The 19436-nt window shown below is 33.4% G+C and overlaps 1 protein-coding gene across 1 annotated transcript; it reads left to right on the plus strand.

Annotated features, from left to right (window-relative positions):
- The first annotated feature begins 10667 nt into the window (after positions 1-10667).
- Positions 10668-15804, plus strand: LOC133336555 (protein dimmed). Its single transcript, XM_061544838.1, has 3 exons — positions 10668-10931; positions 13440-13688; positions 15190-15804. Exons 1-3 carry the CDS (start codon positions 10686-10688, stop codon positions 15802-15804), a joined length of 1110 nt encoding a protein of 369 aa, XP_061400822.1. The 5' UTR covers positions 10668-10685.
- The last annotated feature ends 3632 nt before the right edge of the window (positions 15805-19436 follow it).

A 19436-nucleotide genomic window follows, 5' to 3' on the forward strand; every position in this document is an offset into this window, starting at 1 on the left:
TACATCACAATTACTCCTAATTTGATTTAAAGATTTCAATTCTATATAGAATTGTTCTTCGTTCGGATGATTGTGGTCAATATACTTTTTAATCAAAAAAATCTCAGTCATGTTTATAAAAACATTTTTTGCTAGTTTCTCATTATTTTGTAATTTTAGAAAAATGAAATAAGTCCCCAAATTCCCATTAGGGACTTATTTCATTTTAAATTTTTGGGGAGTTGTTTCATAATGAAATAACTCCCCAAATTTTAAAATGAAGTAAGTCCCCAAAAAATGAAATAGGTCCGCAAATATATTTGTTTTTGTTTTGTGTGTAAAAAATTGGGGACTTATTTCAGGGGGACTTATTTCATACCGCCCATTGGTCTAACAAAGTTTTTACATAGATCCAGTGTATCTATTTGGATTCAAAACCCCCATATGGAACCTTCAATCCGTTTCTGTATGTGTTTGTTTGATATATTTTAAGAATAGAATAAACAGATCTAATTTTTTTATAACATTAAATTTAACTGCTACCCTATTATGCAAATATAAAACAAGTGTGTCGAATATATGTACACATGCATGTACATATTAAAAATAGATCGTATACATATATGTTCATAAATAAAGAGCATAATCGAACAAAAATGCATCTTAGTTATCTTCAACGTATTGTTTTTTATTTATTTATTTATTTTTTTTTTTTGATTTCATTGTTTTGTTGATATTTCGCATTTGTCAACCAACAACTATGCCATAACTACCACATCCACCACAAATACTCTATCGTCACCCAATTCATCGTCATTGTCATCAGGGTGGCCAGCATGTGGGTGCTTCTTGACAAGATAAGAATAATTTTACCATCACTCAATTCATGTTTTGTTGTTGCTGTTGTTGTACGGATAACAATAACCACCGAAAGGAATCACTCACAAATACACATTCTCACTCAATATTGCGTTTAGTGTGTGTGTTTTTTATTATTTGGTAAATTGCGGCATGCGCAATGTTCGGTGAAAAGCCCTCGCCAGCATTAATGTGGGTTGTTTGGGACCAACCCACTTTGCCGCTCTTGGACGCGTGCTGCGTAAGCCAGTGAAGCTAAAGCAACAGTTATACCAAACCAAAAACAACTCGGTGTTGACACTCGTAAGAGGACATCGTCGTACTTGTTGCTCCGCACACATCAGACAATCTACACACGTCGATTTGCCGGCCGTTAATCGCGTCGGTCGGTCGTTCGTTTTCATGTTCGTATTTGATTCGTGCATCGTCACTGTCACTTGTTGCTGACGGCCTACACACGCAAATGTAAAAGCCCGATTCCTGCGACATTCTACAAGTGGCAGTCTCTGGCATTTCCGGTTAAGTGGGCATCCGTTTAGTTGAATTTATACATTGGCGGAAGTTGGTCGATGGCAATAAATCGGAGAGTTTTTTAACGGCTACAACCAATTTTGAATAAGATCGGATAAGAAGAATATTCAATAAATGTGCAATAATACATAATTGTTAAATTAATAAAATGAATATATTATAAAAAATAATAATAAATAAGTGATACGACTACATAACTAATACATTTGTACAAAGTAAACAGATAATACAGAAAATTGAATCGCAAAATATATATGTATATATATAAAATACTGTAAATGAAACCCAAACTGTGCTCGAATTTTATGTCAAAAATGTTATAAATCTCAATTAGAACTTCCGAAAAAATAAATAACTCCATATTAATATACGAAAGGTAAGTGCGAATATATTCCCCATTAAAAATATTTTAGTTTTTATTCTTACATAGAATTGTTAAACATCCAACGCCAAGAGGAGCCAATTCGGATTAATGAACGTCAACCGGGCAATGCCGATAATGGACAATTTTTAACTAAACACAAAGTTCCACAATCCGCAGTCCTGACAATTTGACTGTATTATATGGGGAAATTCTAAAACCTTCAAAATATTTATGATCAGGATGTCCTGATTATATAGGGAAATGTTTAAAATCTTCAAAATATTTATGATCGGGATGTATCGTTGATTTCAAATATAAAAACATTTATTTAAGTTTTACGAACTCGGTGATTCGGCAAATATATAACGTTGTAATTTTGCAATAACTCAATATGCTTAAAAATATTGTTCGGTGGCAAATTTTAAAGGCAAGACAAAGTTTTTCGGCAACGCTAGTTATTATATGAAATATACATTTTAGCAAAATATATTGAATTTTTGTCGATTCTTTGCCACCTCTTAGCACTTGATAATTTTTGAGCAAGCATTGGCCATCAAAAGAGGCGTTTAATGAACTGAACAAAATACAGCGATATACGAATAATACGCGTATTATTTCCAAAATAAACATAATCTATTTTGGATATAATACGCGTATTACACATCACATCCGCGCTCCTTTTGAATGACGTATTTCTGGCCATAAGAAATCGGATGCGCTGTATCATCAATGGCCGCTAAATGAAACATCGAAAAATTCGTAATTATTGGAATAATGGAATCTACTGAACTTTAACAATGACAAAATAATGTGTAGAATACGTAGCATAATTTAAAAAAATTCCATATTAAAAAATTCCAAAAATAAATTTACGACAATTCAAAACTTCCCATATTTACACTTTACTTGTAGCAATGATTTCCGCTTCTGCAGTTCAAGGTTTATGCTATTTTCAGTAGTTGACTTGATCACAGACAGCTGATCCAGCATATGCATACATCCTCCAAAGTCTGGATTTGACAATTTTCGTAAAAGTTCGACATATATATAAATATATGATTTTATTTTCACACATCTTAATGTGTAGGATTTTCCAAATACCCAGAAACATAGCAAACACTGAAAGGATCTTGTTAAAAAAGAAATAAAATGTAAACATTTCCGTTTTTCCACAAAAATTAATTTCAAAGTGGAGTGGATTTTTTAAAAATTAAATGTAGTAAACATAGTTTTAGTCTTTAATTGGCTACAAAACATCATTTTTGAGAAAAACCGTCAAAAAGTCATAACTACAAATATGCGAAAATGGTTGTTTTTGGTTTCTTCCCAAGATGACTTTGATGTTGAATTAAAAATTTCACAAATGTACAATAATATCGGTGTTCACTTATTTGTTCATAATAAAGCTAGTAAAATCTCAAAATAGCTCTGAGAGTGTAAAAAATGTCAACGAATTCCACTACAGAAGCTGACATTCCACTGTAGTTCAATTTTGTAGCAATTATTTGTATAGCCGACAAATATCAGTAAAATTTAAAAAAAACATATGTTTCATGTAAAAAATCCAATTTATTTAAACTTCTTCATATCTGTCGGGGTGGGGGGTCTTAACGGCTACTTTATGTTTGGTCGTTAACTAAACGTTAACATTTTCTTAAATTAGCTTTTACTTTTTTATTCTGTTAAATGTGGCTAAAATTATTATAAGTTTTTTGGGGAAGGAAGAAATAGAAAAATATCAATTAAGTACTCTTTTGCAGTTTTTGTCGGAATAGAAATGCGGATTTTTATAAACTGTGTATCAATTTGAAGGTATATGTAACTACAAATGTTGCGTACTTGCATTCACTATTTCTTCTACAGAATTGTTTTATGCGCGGTTTTAGTGGTAAAGGTCCTATTTTACATGGGAAACTAGTAGAAACAAAATAAAGTCATATAACTTATGATCTGATATAATTCCAATTTCGAATTTGGTACTTACGGGTCTCCAATAATGATTTTTCTTATTTTACGTTCTGAAAATCATCTTAATATAGAAAAAAGCACAAATATACGAGAAATTACTGCAACTACTAGATATTACTAAATACTTTTAAAACAAACAAAGGAACGATTCAACTTCGAGAGGCTTTATTTAAAAAAGTCATTATAATTTTGCAAAATTTTTGCAATTGGTATCAAATTACAGGTCAACTACTCCTCTTGAATACACTGCTACCTTCTCCGTTCTATGCCATTCTCGAGTAAATATATACGCCGTAGAAAGCATATTTTTCATTTTTCACACAAAAGTCTTGGTTCATTTATTCCGCTAAATATTGACCGATCTTTATAAAAAGAATCATACTTTAGCCAGATCCACTTCTCAATGAAAAATTGTATCACATTCGGGTCATAATTGTGGCCTGGAGCGAAATAAAAACAAACAAATTAACCGACCGCTGCCAGGGGTTTTCTTTAGTCAGAACCGTAGCGCCGGTTCATAACTGTGGCCTGTAGAAAACTTTTGGCGCCACAAAAAGCTACAATGGTACCAAGATTTCTGAGGCCAAAAGTCCATTTTTGAAGTCATATATTTGAATAAATTAGTAACGATATTAGATTCACAACACTTTGGAACACTCACAAATAAAAACATTTCTCACAATGACAGACTGGGCCGACATTGTACAATTTTCAAAAAAAAAAAAAAAAATTTGTGTTCAAGTGAAAATCTCAACAACTCTAGAAGATATAGCCGATTTATTGTGTTAGCATCAAGTGATGGCAAGAATGATTCTCAAACTTTAAACGCATTTTTCTCGGAACAGTGTTTTTACGAATGGCGGGCACGATAACTCTAAAACTAATAAGCCAGTTTTTACACGTATCTCTGTGAGTATATAAATAGGATAAATCCAGTCGGTGAAAATCTTCCTAATGTTTTAACTTAGTTTGTGGTTAAAGTATTTAATTTTTTACAAACAAATATTTCAATGGTTCGCCATTTTGTAAATTTTTAAGCAAAGTCAATAATCCTAGTTAATACCAGTGTCAGACATATACTCTTTCTAACACCGTTGGAATTTTCGGATTCCCATGTTTTATTTACCAGCATATGGAAAATCAGGTTGGAGTTCCCTTAAAGTAGATCAAATTTAATTTACTGGACGTTAACATAATATTGTTTTTGTTAATGGAAAACACGCGATAATCTGTGCAGATAGGATTGTAATTAAAAATTAAAAAAATTAAAAAAGATGTGACATGTAGTTTGTATTGTTTACATTTTCTGTGGAATAAAACTCTCGGTATCGGGAAGTATCCGGGAAACTATGTGGTAGTCAAAACATATGCAACTGAAATTGACTATGTGGAAATATGTAGCAATCTCTTTATTTGAAGTTAAAAATAGGTCAACTTGGTATTTTTCAATGTTTATTAGGTTCAATGGAAACGGCAATTGTAAATTTTTTTCAGAAAATTTTGGTATTTTGTACAATTTATTGATAAAATGGATAACTCGATATTAACTGGGTCAAAACATATGCAACTCTGGCGAATTTATAAAATACCGTTATTAAGTATTCGCAAAGTTTAAATAAACGTTCACAAACAAACAAATAGAAAAGACAAGCGATAAATTCGGGTTGGGATTAATAAAACTCATTGTTGGTGATTATGCGATTGGAATATCACTAAGAGAGATGTCTGAAGAATATAACTCCAATACAACTCCAGAAGTTCAATGTCACATATAGCGAATTAGTATAAAGCCACAATCCCAGTTTCGTTAGCCCATCGAAAAGGAAGTCCACTAAACAAAAGCCGTCGTACTGGTAAATTGTCCATGCAGATGGTCAAATATTACATATTCCCAACTAGCAAAAGTCCTTCAAAAACCAATAGTTGTCACATGTATGCGTGCACACCATATAGACCTGATAACAAGAGAACCGTCCTGCAAGAAATACGCTTATTTCACCACGTCATCAACTGAAGCAGTAAAAATTTGCAAATTTACCTATGGGAGAACTTATTTTTATTTTTTTCTTTATTTGAAAAGAAAACAGAAAGGAAATTTAATTTTGAATGAAAATATAAAGTACATACTTATAAAACTTATATAATTACTAGCGTGTCAGGCAAACGTTGTCTTGCCTAGCAATGTTGTTGATGTATAATTTTCGGCGTTCTAGGTTTGTTTTTATACCCTCCCCAATATTGTGGATTGCACAAATTTTTGTAATACCTTGGTATTTATCAGATCACACTTAAAGTAACATTACAGTACTGAATATCTACAATTTGAGGTAGATGAGTAACATTACAGTACTGAAAATCTACAATTTGAGGTAGATGAACGAGTCATTTTGGTATTTATACACTTCACCACACTGTGGTACAGGATATTATGTCATTGTGCATATGTTTGTAACAGGCAAAAGGAATCGAATATGATCCGATTTGGATGAAATTTGGCACAGTTCACTTATTTGACCCAAGGACGAACCTTATTGAAATCGGAGAAATTCGGTTCAGATTTAGATAAAGCTCCCATATTTTGTCTGATCGGGACAAACTTTTTCATAGAGTACTGAATTATTATCAGACTGATGTCTGCAACGGTTCTTCAATTAGGTATATATATATATATATATGCACGCAATTATATATTGCTCCCATACATAAATGGTACAACAAAGAATTCAAGTCTGCCCCTATGATATGCAAGTTTTAAGTGATTTCAGAATGGTATGTGTATGGGTTTTTTTAATTGGTTCAAATTTCTATCTAGATAGCACATTTAATTTCGCCTGATTCCATCTCAATGGCCCTTCAAAGATTCTATGCCAGTTCTATCTACAGGATATTGTAGATATTAACATCTTTTGTATGTACCCTTACTGGTTTGTCTTCCAAAGTTTAACGTTAGCGCAGAATAAAGCTAGTTTTTTGTAACATCCACGATTTAAAATACAACTTTGAAATTTGCACATACATTTCTACTACTTACATGATATTTGATATTTAACATGTTCAATTTTGGTTTCCTTTTAAAGGTAGGCTTCATAAAACGGACACGTTTTTAAATCTAATCGGCTGTAATTTGGCGTTTAGTTGTTTTATATGGTAGATTGAATCGTACTAAAATGATCTATATTGCTCCACTCTTTGAGGTAGCTCCCATATAACTATACCCAAAATATTCGGTATTTTAGATAGTTTGTACCAGTGTCTCAACCAAAGTGGCTGCAATGTTTTATTTGGTCCAAATTTTCTCATAGAGTTGCAAATGTATTCTGATTTTCATCCTTGCATTCTATGCACAATGTTTAGGGGAGAAGGGGGGCATCTTTTGAACGGGACACCTTTGAACAGCGTTCATAAAATCTTGGTTTAAATTTTTACCGACCCGCTACCACATTTTTGTATATGGCAATTTTGTTCTTTATCTGCGTAAACCACTTTGGCTAGCTTTTTCAGTTGTCGACAAATTGTACATGGGTGACCATGTTTTCGCAGTGTAATTGTAAACTTTTATTCTTTTGGTTGTAAGGGCGCAGGAATAATTCTGTGAAAGTTTTCATTCGTTAAACAATTTTTTTGCATTCCAATAATCATTTCAAACATAACTAATGTAATTTCTTTCATATATATTTATTACAAAAAAAAAATTATTATACATTTCCGTAAAATGCCTCGGGTGGGGCAGCTTTGAACATCCCCATTAAATTCGAGTAAAAAACGGAGTTTTTAACTTTTGGCTTCGATTTCTCAAAATTTTAAATGGGATAATAAGACTACGAAATTAACTGTATTTTTCACTATATAAATTTTTGTTTTTATGTCATTTTATGTTTTAATAAATTTTGATCTGAATTTTTTAATTTTCGAAAATTTTTGTATATATTTTTTAATAAATAAATGCATTTCTGACTTGCATTCTGACTTCAAAACTGCCCCCCCCCCCCTGGTGGGGCAGTTTTGAACACTTTGACTTCGTCCATTAAAACGGTAATAATATCATAGCTTAAAGTATGTCATATGTATATTCACATTAAAGGTTACATATGTACCTATTAGCTAAAATTTATAAGAAACCAAAAATTATAAAATAAAAAATTTTATAAGGCTTGAAAGAAAAAAGTGTTCAAAGTTGCCCCCCTCTCCTCTACATACAATTATCGCGTGTACATTCAATGATATTTTCTCAATTATTTTTTGAATTCTCACAAAAAAAGTTTCAATACAATGTCAATTAAGTTGAAAAACAAATTCAAAATTTTCAATAATTGACAAATGAAGGCTTAAAGGAATGGATAAGCTACCAATATTTTCCCAAATATATCAAAATAACAACTACGACGTGGTGCAATCATAATAGCTCGAAACTAAATTCGTGGAAATGAAAATATGCTTCATAATATTTTTTCGCAAATTTTTGATATTTGTAAATGTTGATGTAAATGTCAGAAGAAAACGTTATAACGGAATACACCTCGCTATGTTACTAGGGTGATTTTTTTATTGAAATAAAAATAGCATACTTTTTTATTGATAACATTTAATTAGAACTTATCAATCAATTTAAATATAAACTGGATAAATAAGTGAATAATATATTCGTATGTCTATCAGAATTATTTAATAGAATCTTTCGAAACATTGTCATTACATAAATTGTATTTTAATTACTACAATTAATTTATAATACCAGAAAACATATTTATTTGTTCATATACGTAAATAGACATGTATATACATACATAAATAGGTATGCATTATCGGAATATGACACCCTCATTATTATGACTACCTCTTTGGAAATAATTTCAACAAGTGACTTTGTAACCCATTAATCCGCAGGTGTCTCATCTGTGTGCTTCCGCTTAAGATGCATTTCTTATGTTCTAAACAGCTTGACGAATATTACCCGGCAACAGGCAACATTGCTTTGCCATGAACGACACAACACCCATTAACGGACTGTTACATTTGGCGCCGTTTGTGGCGTAAATGTTCACCTCCCGGTGTCGTGATGCATGAAGTTAAGCATTCCAGTCAGTGCATGATAACTCTACTTAACTATGCATTAAAGTAGTGAAAAGGTCCGTTAAAACATTCATGCCGGTGGATTTATTTGCAAGCATCACCATTTCCCCAGAGCGATGGAAAACAATGAACTTGCTCTACTCGCTATGGCATCCACAAAGTAACAAGAAGCATACCGCACCAGACCAGTGGCAAAACATTTATTGTTGAGATCGGACAATCCTTTGGCGTTATATTTTTTCTTATACGTTATGATTGTAACCTTATAACCTTATTCCGCCAGTGACAACCCATGAATGGAACGTGCAAAGCAAAATCATGTGTAAAGAAATGAAATCAAAGAAAGCCGAACAGCAGCATGAGGATGCAGAAAACCGCCTTATCCCAAGAAATGCTGTGAACTGTAAGAATGTCGTGAAACCCCTACAGGTTATTATTTGACTGCCGAACAACAACAACACTTTCGCGGAACAAAATAGAAACCATTGCTGATTTTTTGTGTCGTCGTTGTTATTGTTGCTGCCGATGCTGGTCGTTGTTAATGGTTGCGTTAAGTAATAGCGGTATTGTTTAATAACAAGGACTTTGTTGACCACAATGGGCGTCGAATGTCTGAAACAAAGAAAGTACATGAAAGAAAGATTTGAAATTGTTTGTACTTTTAAATTATAGAGAACAACTGCATAAAAAACAACACGAACAATTTAAATTTTTTTTAAATTTTAAACAAAACAAAACAGAAACTAGACAACTTCCTAAATTTAAAAACAGAAATAAATGATTGAATTTATATGAATAATACTCAAAAATAGTTCGAATGGTTTCTTCAAAAGAAACTTCTGTTCAGGTTACACAACATAATGATGCTGATACTGACAACATTTGACGAAGATGGTTACATGGTACAATATATATATATATATAAGAGCAAATTAGCCATAGGTCAAATCATCATTCAAATTGAATTTCGTTCTCGTTTGGTTTTCATAAAAAAACATTAAATTTATAAGTCCGACAGTTTTTTTGTTTTCCTTTTTTTGTATACTACAATTTATACGAAACGCATTAGTGCACATAAATATACGGTTTTCTGAGCAAGGATCGGGTAAAAGAGGAAAATATCAATGAAAACCATAAAAATATCGATTACCCGCCTTTGAAGACCTTACCTAAATTTATATAAGCGACATTTTTGTAAAATATTTGAATGCAAAAAATGTCCAAATAAGGAATCGAGATAAAAGGAAATCTTTCTCATTCAATTTTACTTCAGACTTGTCACTTCAAAAATGTCCTTCAACAGCAAAGTAGCGAATTTGCCTTTCGGTGTTCATAATATACTCGTCAAGGGCTTTCACACTTAAAATTAAGGTCTTCTAATTGTAGAGAACATATTTATCCACAATTTAATATATTATATTCATACATAGTTGCAGTATGAACTAGAAATTGGAGAACATATTTTTCTCAACATTATTTGTAGGTGTAGGTGAAAAGCAATCAAGGGAGGAGAAGTTACAAACCTAAAAATATGTAATGTTTTAATTGAATATCGTCAAAATTCAAAATACAACATACCTTTTTATCCCAATATGACCTTGTTACAAGCAAATTGTAAATTTTAAGAAAGAAAATCATATAAATTGCAAAATATTGATAAATTACAAATATCGATTCAAATGTTCATGCATTACCGGTTTAAGAAAATTGGCCAACATTAAGTGGTTATCAAACAAAAATCAAAATAATTTGATTTTATTTTTCAACTTCTATTCTTTATTAACAAATCGCAATTAGTATTTGTTTCATATTTATAACTATCGATATTTCAGAATTTTGAGCTATTATTATTTTTATCATAACATTCCTTCTATTTTTAGAATAACCCGCCCACAAACACACACACCATTGTAAAATGAATCATGAATTGATGTGTAAACTAAACATGCACGACACTCAGGTGATGGATTTGATGGCATCCCATGATTTCGTTCAACAGCAGCAACAACCTCAGCCGCAGCAACAACAACAACAACCAATGCTCAATTATACAATGGCAGAAACACAAACAACACCGCCAAATGCACCACCACATACCGATAATCCGGATAACAACAGATCTTCAAGGCCAATAAGACGAGCCAGTCGCCGAACGCCACAGGTATTTACGTTCTTTATTGACAACAATTATGCGGATAGATTCGAATACATTTTCTTTTTGTACATATCGACACCAACACACGCACACACCCACACACAAGACCAACGTTTGGATAACGAGGGTATGGAATTCATAAATGCCTGCATTTGATGGCGAATATTCTCGTATCGATAAAATTTAATCCTTTCATATTCGCATTGCACATTGGTTTGAATACGACAATAGTTTTTTAAGAGATAAAAAAAGACAGTGGAAAATAATAGAAATTTTATTTTTATAGAAACAAAAAAAAAAAAATTTTCAATGACTGGAATTTTATTTTCAGAAATCAAAAACCTAAGACCCGTACCTAAATTCAGTGCGTTGCGTAGTTAAATACCCACCTTCTCACCATTATTGGACCTTATTTACTTGTGTGTCAATTGGAAACGGCGAAAATGGATGAAAACATTTTCTTAATTAACCGAAAAATATTTACATTTATAAACCAGTGAGCGGAGCAGTATAGTCGGACGGGGCCGACCATACGATACCCTACACAACTACCACGAACTCTAACTTTCTGAGGATGTTTATTCCGAGTCTGAGTAATATTTCGTGATATTTGCCCCCTCTTGTCCGATTAAAGGTTAACAACACCTCTTCCTTACTTTTTTCGAATATTCAGTACAGTCCTTCTAATTACTTGTCCAGATTACCTTCCCGGTGGGTGTGTTGTGATTTTCGGATTATACTCTACTCGAAAATGTTTTCGGTCCATTTCATCCCAAAATTTTAATCTGATCATCACCGAAAATTGTAGGCGTTGTTCTTGACCATAACTGGAACTTCATGAAAAATTTCAAAGCCATCAGCGCGATATTTCTCCCTCTAATGTGGTAATGGGTTACTAAATAATATCTGAATACATAAGCACCTGTAAACATTTGACTGTAACTCCCACATCTGAGTAGATACATCACTATATTTGGTATCAATTTAAAGGCCAACCACTCCTCTTGGATATGCTATCAACTCCTGGGGTTTACATCCTCCAGGAGTAAATATATATGCCATAGAATACAATTTTTTTCATTTTTCACACAAAAGTCAGGGTCCATTTGACCCGCTAAATATTGGCCAATCTTTATCAAAACATGCATGCTTATTCTCTGGCCCGATCCCCTTCTCCATGCAAAAATTGGGCAAACAATTGGGTGTTTGGGCAATAATTGTGTCCTCTGGAGCGACCAGAAAAACCGACAAAAATTTAGTATTTGGTCCATTTCATCCCCTAAATATTGACCGATCTTTTCCAAAAACAATAGGGGTCTTCATTGGCCAGAACCCATCCTACATGCAAAATTTCGTGAAGATTGGTCCATAACTGTGGCCTGTATCGTGTTTACAAATTATAATGGACAGACGGACGGACACACATGTCTAGATCGACTCAGCTAGTCGAGATATGACGATCGGTATACTTAAAGGTGGGTCTAGGACCAATATTTCGCGGCGTTACAAACATTTGGGGCTGCACAAAGCTATAATACCCTGACAACATAGTTGTGTAGGGTATAAAAAACAAATTTTTCAATGACTGGAATTCAATTTTCAAAAATCAAAAACCTAAAATACGCATTGACAATGTTGACAAATTTGAACTTTACATTTTGATGCGCAATGCGAATTTTGGTAACATTCATTGAAATACATGTATTTAACTTTTGAGGTGAATAAAATCGTACGCATACGCAAGAATTTAGGTACGACCCTAACACAACTTTTTCGCCGTTTTCAATTGGCACAGATGCAAATAAAGTCCTTGCGTATTTGGGTAATGCGGACGTCTAACAAATCCTATAACAGTGAGAAGGTGAGTAGTTTTGTATGGAGCGCAATAAATTATTGTTTATTGTCGATTTGAAAAATATTGAAAAAAGTTTTCTTAAAGCGTAATGAATTTTCAACATATTAAAATTTATTGTTGCTAATCCTGAATTTAGAACACTGAATATTTATAATTTCTTTTTATAAATAATAGAAATATGGAAAATATATATGTACATATAAAACGTGTGAACAAATCCTTCTCTATACATACGAATATCTATGCACACACACAATTATGTATGTCTTCCGTATCTCATTCGAATTCGATTTTCAGTATATTTTGATAAATATGTATATAGATTATTATTAGTTTTCGTTATCACCACCATTCCGTTGATTTCGACTATCTAGACTTCGAATCACTGTTGTGTGATAAAAAGAAAATTATTTGAATTGGCATTTGGCGCGTGTGTTTGTGTTGGTGTACACATGAATTCTTGACAACGTTACGTATTCGTATTTATTTGAATTTTAAGTTACTATTTATATTGAAAGTTGACAATTTACTTTATTCTTTATATTTTTTCTCGTTGTTTTCTTTCGTAATTTCTTGGTAAATTGTTTTGGCGTGGCTGTGTGTGTACGTTGTGGTTACTGGATTTGTTCTTCGTCTTCTTCTGTTTCGTTACAAAGCAGTTAAGCAATAATTATGATATGGAAATGACAGATTCAAGTTCGCAAAGCGATGACACCAGCGGTGGGGGAGGCAGCAGCAATGGCGGCGGCAGTGGTGCACGACCTTCAAGTCGTGGCAGAAACTCATCGGGTACCAATTCGAATCGCCGCAGGAAGGGTACACTGAATGCAAAAGAACGCAACTTACGTCGTCTGGAATCCAATGAAAGGGAACGAATGCGAATGCACAGTTTAAACGATGCCTTCCAGGTATGTAGTCTATTATTTTCTATATATAGCAAACCAAATGCAAGTTGAGGAAATGGCAACCCTTAACCTCTCTCTCGTCTACAAACTGAGAAATTCCGCAAGACAATTTGTCCTACTTTGTTCCAGAACCTGCAAGAATTGCCTATTATTCGAAATTTATAAATTTTAAATGTTTCCCCTTTATGAATTGGAACAGTTTTACCACTTTTTGATACCGGTACAGACCAATAAATGGCATATCTGGTGTTCCTGTAATTTTTAATAGTAAAATATCTTAACAAATGCAAAACTTGATGGGAGTGCTTCAAAATTGAATTGAATATTGTAAGGCTATTTACACTTATGTTCCATTATATTTGTCTACAAATTAAACAAGTTTTATGGTTACGGAAACATATTTCTTGTAAGCATTTGTAAAATAAAGGAAAACTTTTATATTATGTTATTCATGAAAAAGTAATACATCGGGGTTTCATTTAAATTAAAATACTCAAACAAAACTTTTCGTATGATTACTAACTTGCTATACTAGCATGGAAATCATACGCAACCATGCACTGAATGAAACTTAATACATATTTGAATTTTTTAATTAAGGGGACCCCCCCCCCATTCTCGGGGTCAAAATTTTTGTTGACTTAATTCCAATCTACACTAATTCAAGAATGTCCCTGCAAAATTTCAAGTAAAAATCTCAAGAACTCTTGAAGATATAACCGATTTATTGTGTCAGCATCAAGTGACGGCTGAAGGGCTTCTCAAACTTTAAACGCGTTTTTCTCTAAACATTTTTTTGCGAATGGCGGGCACGATAACTCAAAAACTAATAACCCAATCGATTTCAAATTTTTACACGTTTCTCTGTGAGTGTATAGCTATCGTATGAACTAGGATAAAGCCAATCGGTGAAGATCTTCCTTATTTTTTAATTTGGTTTTTGGTAAAAAATCGGCGTTTTTCAACAAATATTTTTTCAAAGGTCCGCCATTTTGTTAATTTTAGAGCGAAGTCAATAATCCTAGTTCATACGAGAGCCAGACATGTACTCTTTCTAACACCGTTGGAATTTTCGGATTCCGATGTTCCAGTGAGGAGTTATCATGCCCGCCATCAAAAATAAGGAGTTTTCTTTGATCACAAAAAACAACAACAAAACAACAACAAAAATTTTTTGTAAATTATTTTTCTTCCTTTTTAAATCTTCGGCAGAATGGTGTACATACACAACAAATCGTTAAGAAAACATTTGGTCGAAATCGTTGGAGTATTGTAGGTTACCATAAGAATCCTAAGATCATATTTTGTGTTGGTGTAGGGTATCATATAGTCGACCCTATCCCGCATTTGTTCTTTTCTTGCTGGTTTCATATCACTAAAAATACGATTTTTTACCAATTTGATCCACAAAGAAACTGACAGAATAAATAATTTTCATATTTACCATAACGACTGAAAAATACTTGTTTATTTACGCAAAACTATCACTTATTGTCTATTACAGTCCCTGCGTGAGGTAATACCACATGTTGAAATGGAACGTCGCCTATCGAAAATCGAAACACTCACCTTGGCTAAAAACTACATCATCAACCTGACACACATCATACTGGCCAAACGCAATGAAGAATCTGCATTAGGATTCAATGGTGTGCTGATGAATGGCAATGGAGCCATTGAGAATGCCAACATCAACAACGGTGTAGATCCAGATGTCAATATTTTGGGTCTCAATACTGGCAACGCTAATGTCAATGGTAATGGCTTGATAGCCTTGAACGGCAACTGTTACGATGATTCGCCACTTACCAATGGCACCACCTACAATTGTACTCTGCTGGCGGAACACCATCAGAATGGCGCTACCCCACAAGCGCTGACCACAGCAACTACCACCATACAGATACAGAATCAGCCACTGAGTCATATGCACCATCAGTCTCACCACATTATGATCTCGAATCACAATCAGATCATGATGCCACAACAGCAGCAACAACAAAATCCATCGGTACCACCTCCGCCCCAACAACAGCAAACACCAATCATAATGAACGGCTACGGAGATTCTACGGCCGATAATAACAATTTTGACGAACCCTTCCGAGAATTTTTGTAAGAAACGATTCCTCTCTTAGACGAAAAAACAAAGTCCACAGAAAGATGTCAACGAATGAGTGTCTAGACTTAAGGCTTATTCAAATCCCATTGTAGCAAAAAGATCGGAAGCAGCTGCTGCACATCTCAAAAGTCACCAAATGATTACAAAACAAACAAATTAGCAAATAAATAAATTGATTATTGTATTAAATTATAAATAAATAATAAATAATAAATAATAATGTTTATTACAACAGTAACGAATTAGTTGAATAAGAATAGCAGATGTAGATGTAGATCACTGAAATGTTAGAACTTGGAATGGAAAACAAAAGGGAAGACCCCAAAACGCTTCCAGCTCGAAAGTAATTGTTTGCAATTACGCCAAACGAAAACAAAACTTACAAATGTAAAAACAACAGCCAGTAATCGATTGTGTTGGGAACGTAAAATATATTTCAATAAATGGTTTTGAACTTTCTAATCTGTTCGGATTTGTTTTGGATTTATAGTGTCATTTTAGCTAAGTGTGCGATGACGGTTTTAGGTTATGACGTCTCTGGACGCCACTCTATACTTTGCAACAATTTCAGCTTTCGCAATAATTATCATCGCAGATTAGGATAGATTCGGATTTGCTAATTTCTGTTTTAGGTTGTTATCGGTGTTTATAGGTTCTTAAAGACCTAAGGCGTCATAATTTCTTTTAGGAATTAAAGTCCATGGCGAGTGTGTGAAGAAGTCCGGTGGACATATTTACTATAGGGCTTTATCATAAATTGACCTATTTATGACAACAGTCGAAACATGGCTATGGTTGGTCGATAATCAAGCCGGGTTTTCATTGTTGATTTATGCACTCAAAAAAAAAAGTTAAATAGAATTTGGAACTTAACACTAGATTTCCGAAGGCGGTCAAATTTAAAAAAAGTGTCATTATATACACATTTGTTTTTGTACTTTAAGGGATGTGTCAGCATCAAGTGAGAAAGAAAGAGTACATGTCTGGCTCTCGTATGAACTCAAGTTAAAAAATAGGGAAGATCTTCACCGATTGGCTTTATCCTAGTACATACGATAGCTATACACCCACAGAGAAACGTGTAAAAATTTGAGATCGATTGGATTGTTAGTTTTTTAGTTATCGTGCCCGCCATTCGCAAAAAATGTTTAGAGAAAAACGCGTTTAAAATTTGAGAAGCCCTTTAGCCGTCACTTGATGCTGACACAATAAATCGGCTATATCTTCAAGAGTTCTTGAGATTTTCATTTGAAAATTTGTAGGGACATTCTTTAATTAGTGTAGATTCGAATTATATCAACAAAATTTTTGACCCCGATAATGGGGGGTCCCCTTAAATAGAAAAACGGTCCAAATGACCGCATTCGGCAATCTAGTGTTAATGTAATAACAGAATTTGTTATAATTTAATTTAAATAAAAACATAAGTTCCTTTCCAGAACCTAAAAGAATCTACTAATTTTACAAGTTTTGCAACTTTTTACTCGACAACCGTTCCTGAACATAGGTGCCCATCAGTATACTTTAAAGTAGCTGCCTACTCAGACGCATTGTTATGCTCTTTCAGTCAGTCGTTGTTTGACAGGCAACGAATGAACACATACTGGGGTGCGCGCACGACGTCGTGTCCGCAGAACCAGAAAATCAACGAAATAACACTTAGGGATAAAAGTGTTTCAGTATATTTGGATTTTTATTTTATTATTCAAAATGCGTTTTGTATGTTTAAAAAATTTTAGAAACAACAGAACAATTTCTGTTTTTTTTAAAGAATTAAATATTTGATAATTGTCGTAGTATTTAATATTATAATATGATTATTATCTCGGTATATGCTACTTTATAAACTTTATTATATTTTTATGACATATACACTTTGTAATTCATATAAAAACATTTTTAATAATGCTTTTATTTTATATAATAACAAAAATTGAATTCATCAATAATTTTTTCCGACCACAAAAATGTACACACAATTTTGTTCAGTACTGTTCGGTTTTCTCTCACACATACTAACGCATTTTAATTTTGGGCACCTATGGTTCCTGAACCCACAAAACTTGTAAAACATTGAGTCAAATTTAAGAGAGCACAAAACAAAATGGCGTTCTCTTTGAAAAATTTTTAGTCGAGAAATTTGGCCGAGTAAAAATGGTAAACAGGAATGCCTACTTCTGATTGCTGTTGTGTTGATTTTGAAGTATTGCCGTCTAATTTTGACACATTTACTTGATTTGCCTTCCCGAACTTTTCAAATTATTTTGTACTCTGCGAGTAATTTTGAAATGTTTCCCTTTTACTAGCTTTACTATTAAAAAAGTCCTGGAACAGACCAATAAATAACAATATTTGATGATAGTGATAGTAAAAACAAGTAAAAAAGTACCAATCGGTATTGCCGACAGATGTATCCCCTTATTCTATGGTTACCATCTGTGGGTTGTTGCCAGAAGAACTTGCCATATATACAACATCTTCGGATTTAATGTAGGTATGGTAAAGAATAACTATGCGCAATCAATGGATCAAATCGGTTACTTCATTCGCTTCACCGATGGGTCCCATCTTCGGATTTGATCTGGGTTTGCTAAAGGTATTTACGATTTAAAGTTTGGATCAAATCGGATATTCCATTTCCATTACTATTGGATTTCTAAATATTGAAAATGTTGACCCTTTGTGGGGGAGGTAACCGAAGGAGTTGGCCGATATTCCCCATCTTCGAACTTGATTTAAGTTTGGCAGTTATATTACGATGTGTTTGAATGAAATGGATTATTCCCTTGGAGAATTATCGTGCGCAAACAATTTGAGCGACCAGATGTGATACATTTGGATGCTATATTCCGTCTTTTACAGACATTTTGCACAGTACTACGGGATATTTTGCAATTTGACTGCATGGCTGTCTGTTTCTGAAATTCTGTTTTCAGAAATTCTATTCAATCTTCTTTTTCCACATTTATTATACGCCACATAACCATGTTGTAAGGGTATTATAGGTTTGTGTGGGCCAAAAAGTTTCTAACGTCACGAAATATTGATCCTAGACCTACCGTTTAGTATACCGATCGGCATATCTGGACTAGCGGAGTCGATCTACACATTTGAGTACGTCCGTCTGTCTGTCCATTACAATTTGTAAACAAAGTACAGAGCACAGTTATGGACCAATCTTCACGAAATTTTGCATGTAGGATGGGTTCTGGCCATGATCGGTATATATTTAGGTGATCATGTGGACAAAAAACTTTATTATAGTTATGTCCGGAACACCACGAAATTTCACACGAGGAAGGGAAAGCATGGCTTTTTAGATGCAGAACGATTAATATTTAGCGGGTTAAATTGACCCAGACTTTGGTGTCAACAACTACAGAATTTGTATTCTGTGGCACATAAATTTCCTTCTGAAGGACATAAATTCGAGAAGTTTATAGTAACCCAAGATGATTGGTTGACCTTCAAATAGATAACAATTACATTTTGTATGTTCTCGAATGTGGGAGTTTTAATTAAATACTTACAGAGGTCTACGAATTCTGATATAGTTAAGTGTTATCATTACCACAATAGAGGGCAGAAATTTAGCACTGATGGTTATGAAATGTAGCTTGAGGTTCCGA

This window comes from Musca vetustissima, unplaced genomic scaffold (assembly GCF_032173495.1).
Source record: "Musca vetustissima isolate MV318-11 ecotype Yass unplaced genomic scaffold, APGP_CSIRO_Mvet_v1 utg3283, whole genome shotgun sequence".
NCBI classification, from domain to species: domain Eukaryota; kingdom Metazoa; phylum Arthropoda; class Insecta; order Diptera; family Muscidae; genus Musca; species Musca vetustissima.

Excerpts from the sequence above, each read along its gene's own strand:
- LOC133336555 (XM_061544838.1), top strand. The coding sequence starts at position 10,686 with ATGAATCATGAATTGATGTGTAAACTAAACATGCACGACACTCAGGTG. Across the intron at positions 10,932-13,439 it reads CCAGTCGCCGAACGCCACAG|TTAAGCAATAATTATGATAT; the intron begins GTATTTACGTTC and ends GTTACAAAGCAG. Across the intron at positions 13,689-15,189 it reads GTTTAAACGATGCCTTCCAG|TCCCTGCGTGAGGTAATACC; the intron begins GTATGTAGTCTA and ends TGTCTATTACAG.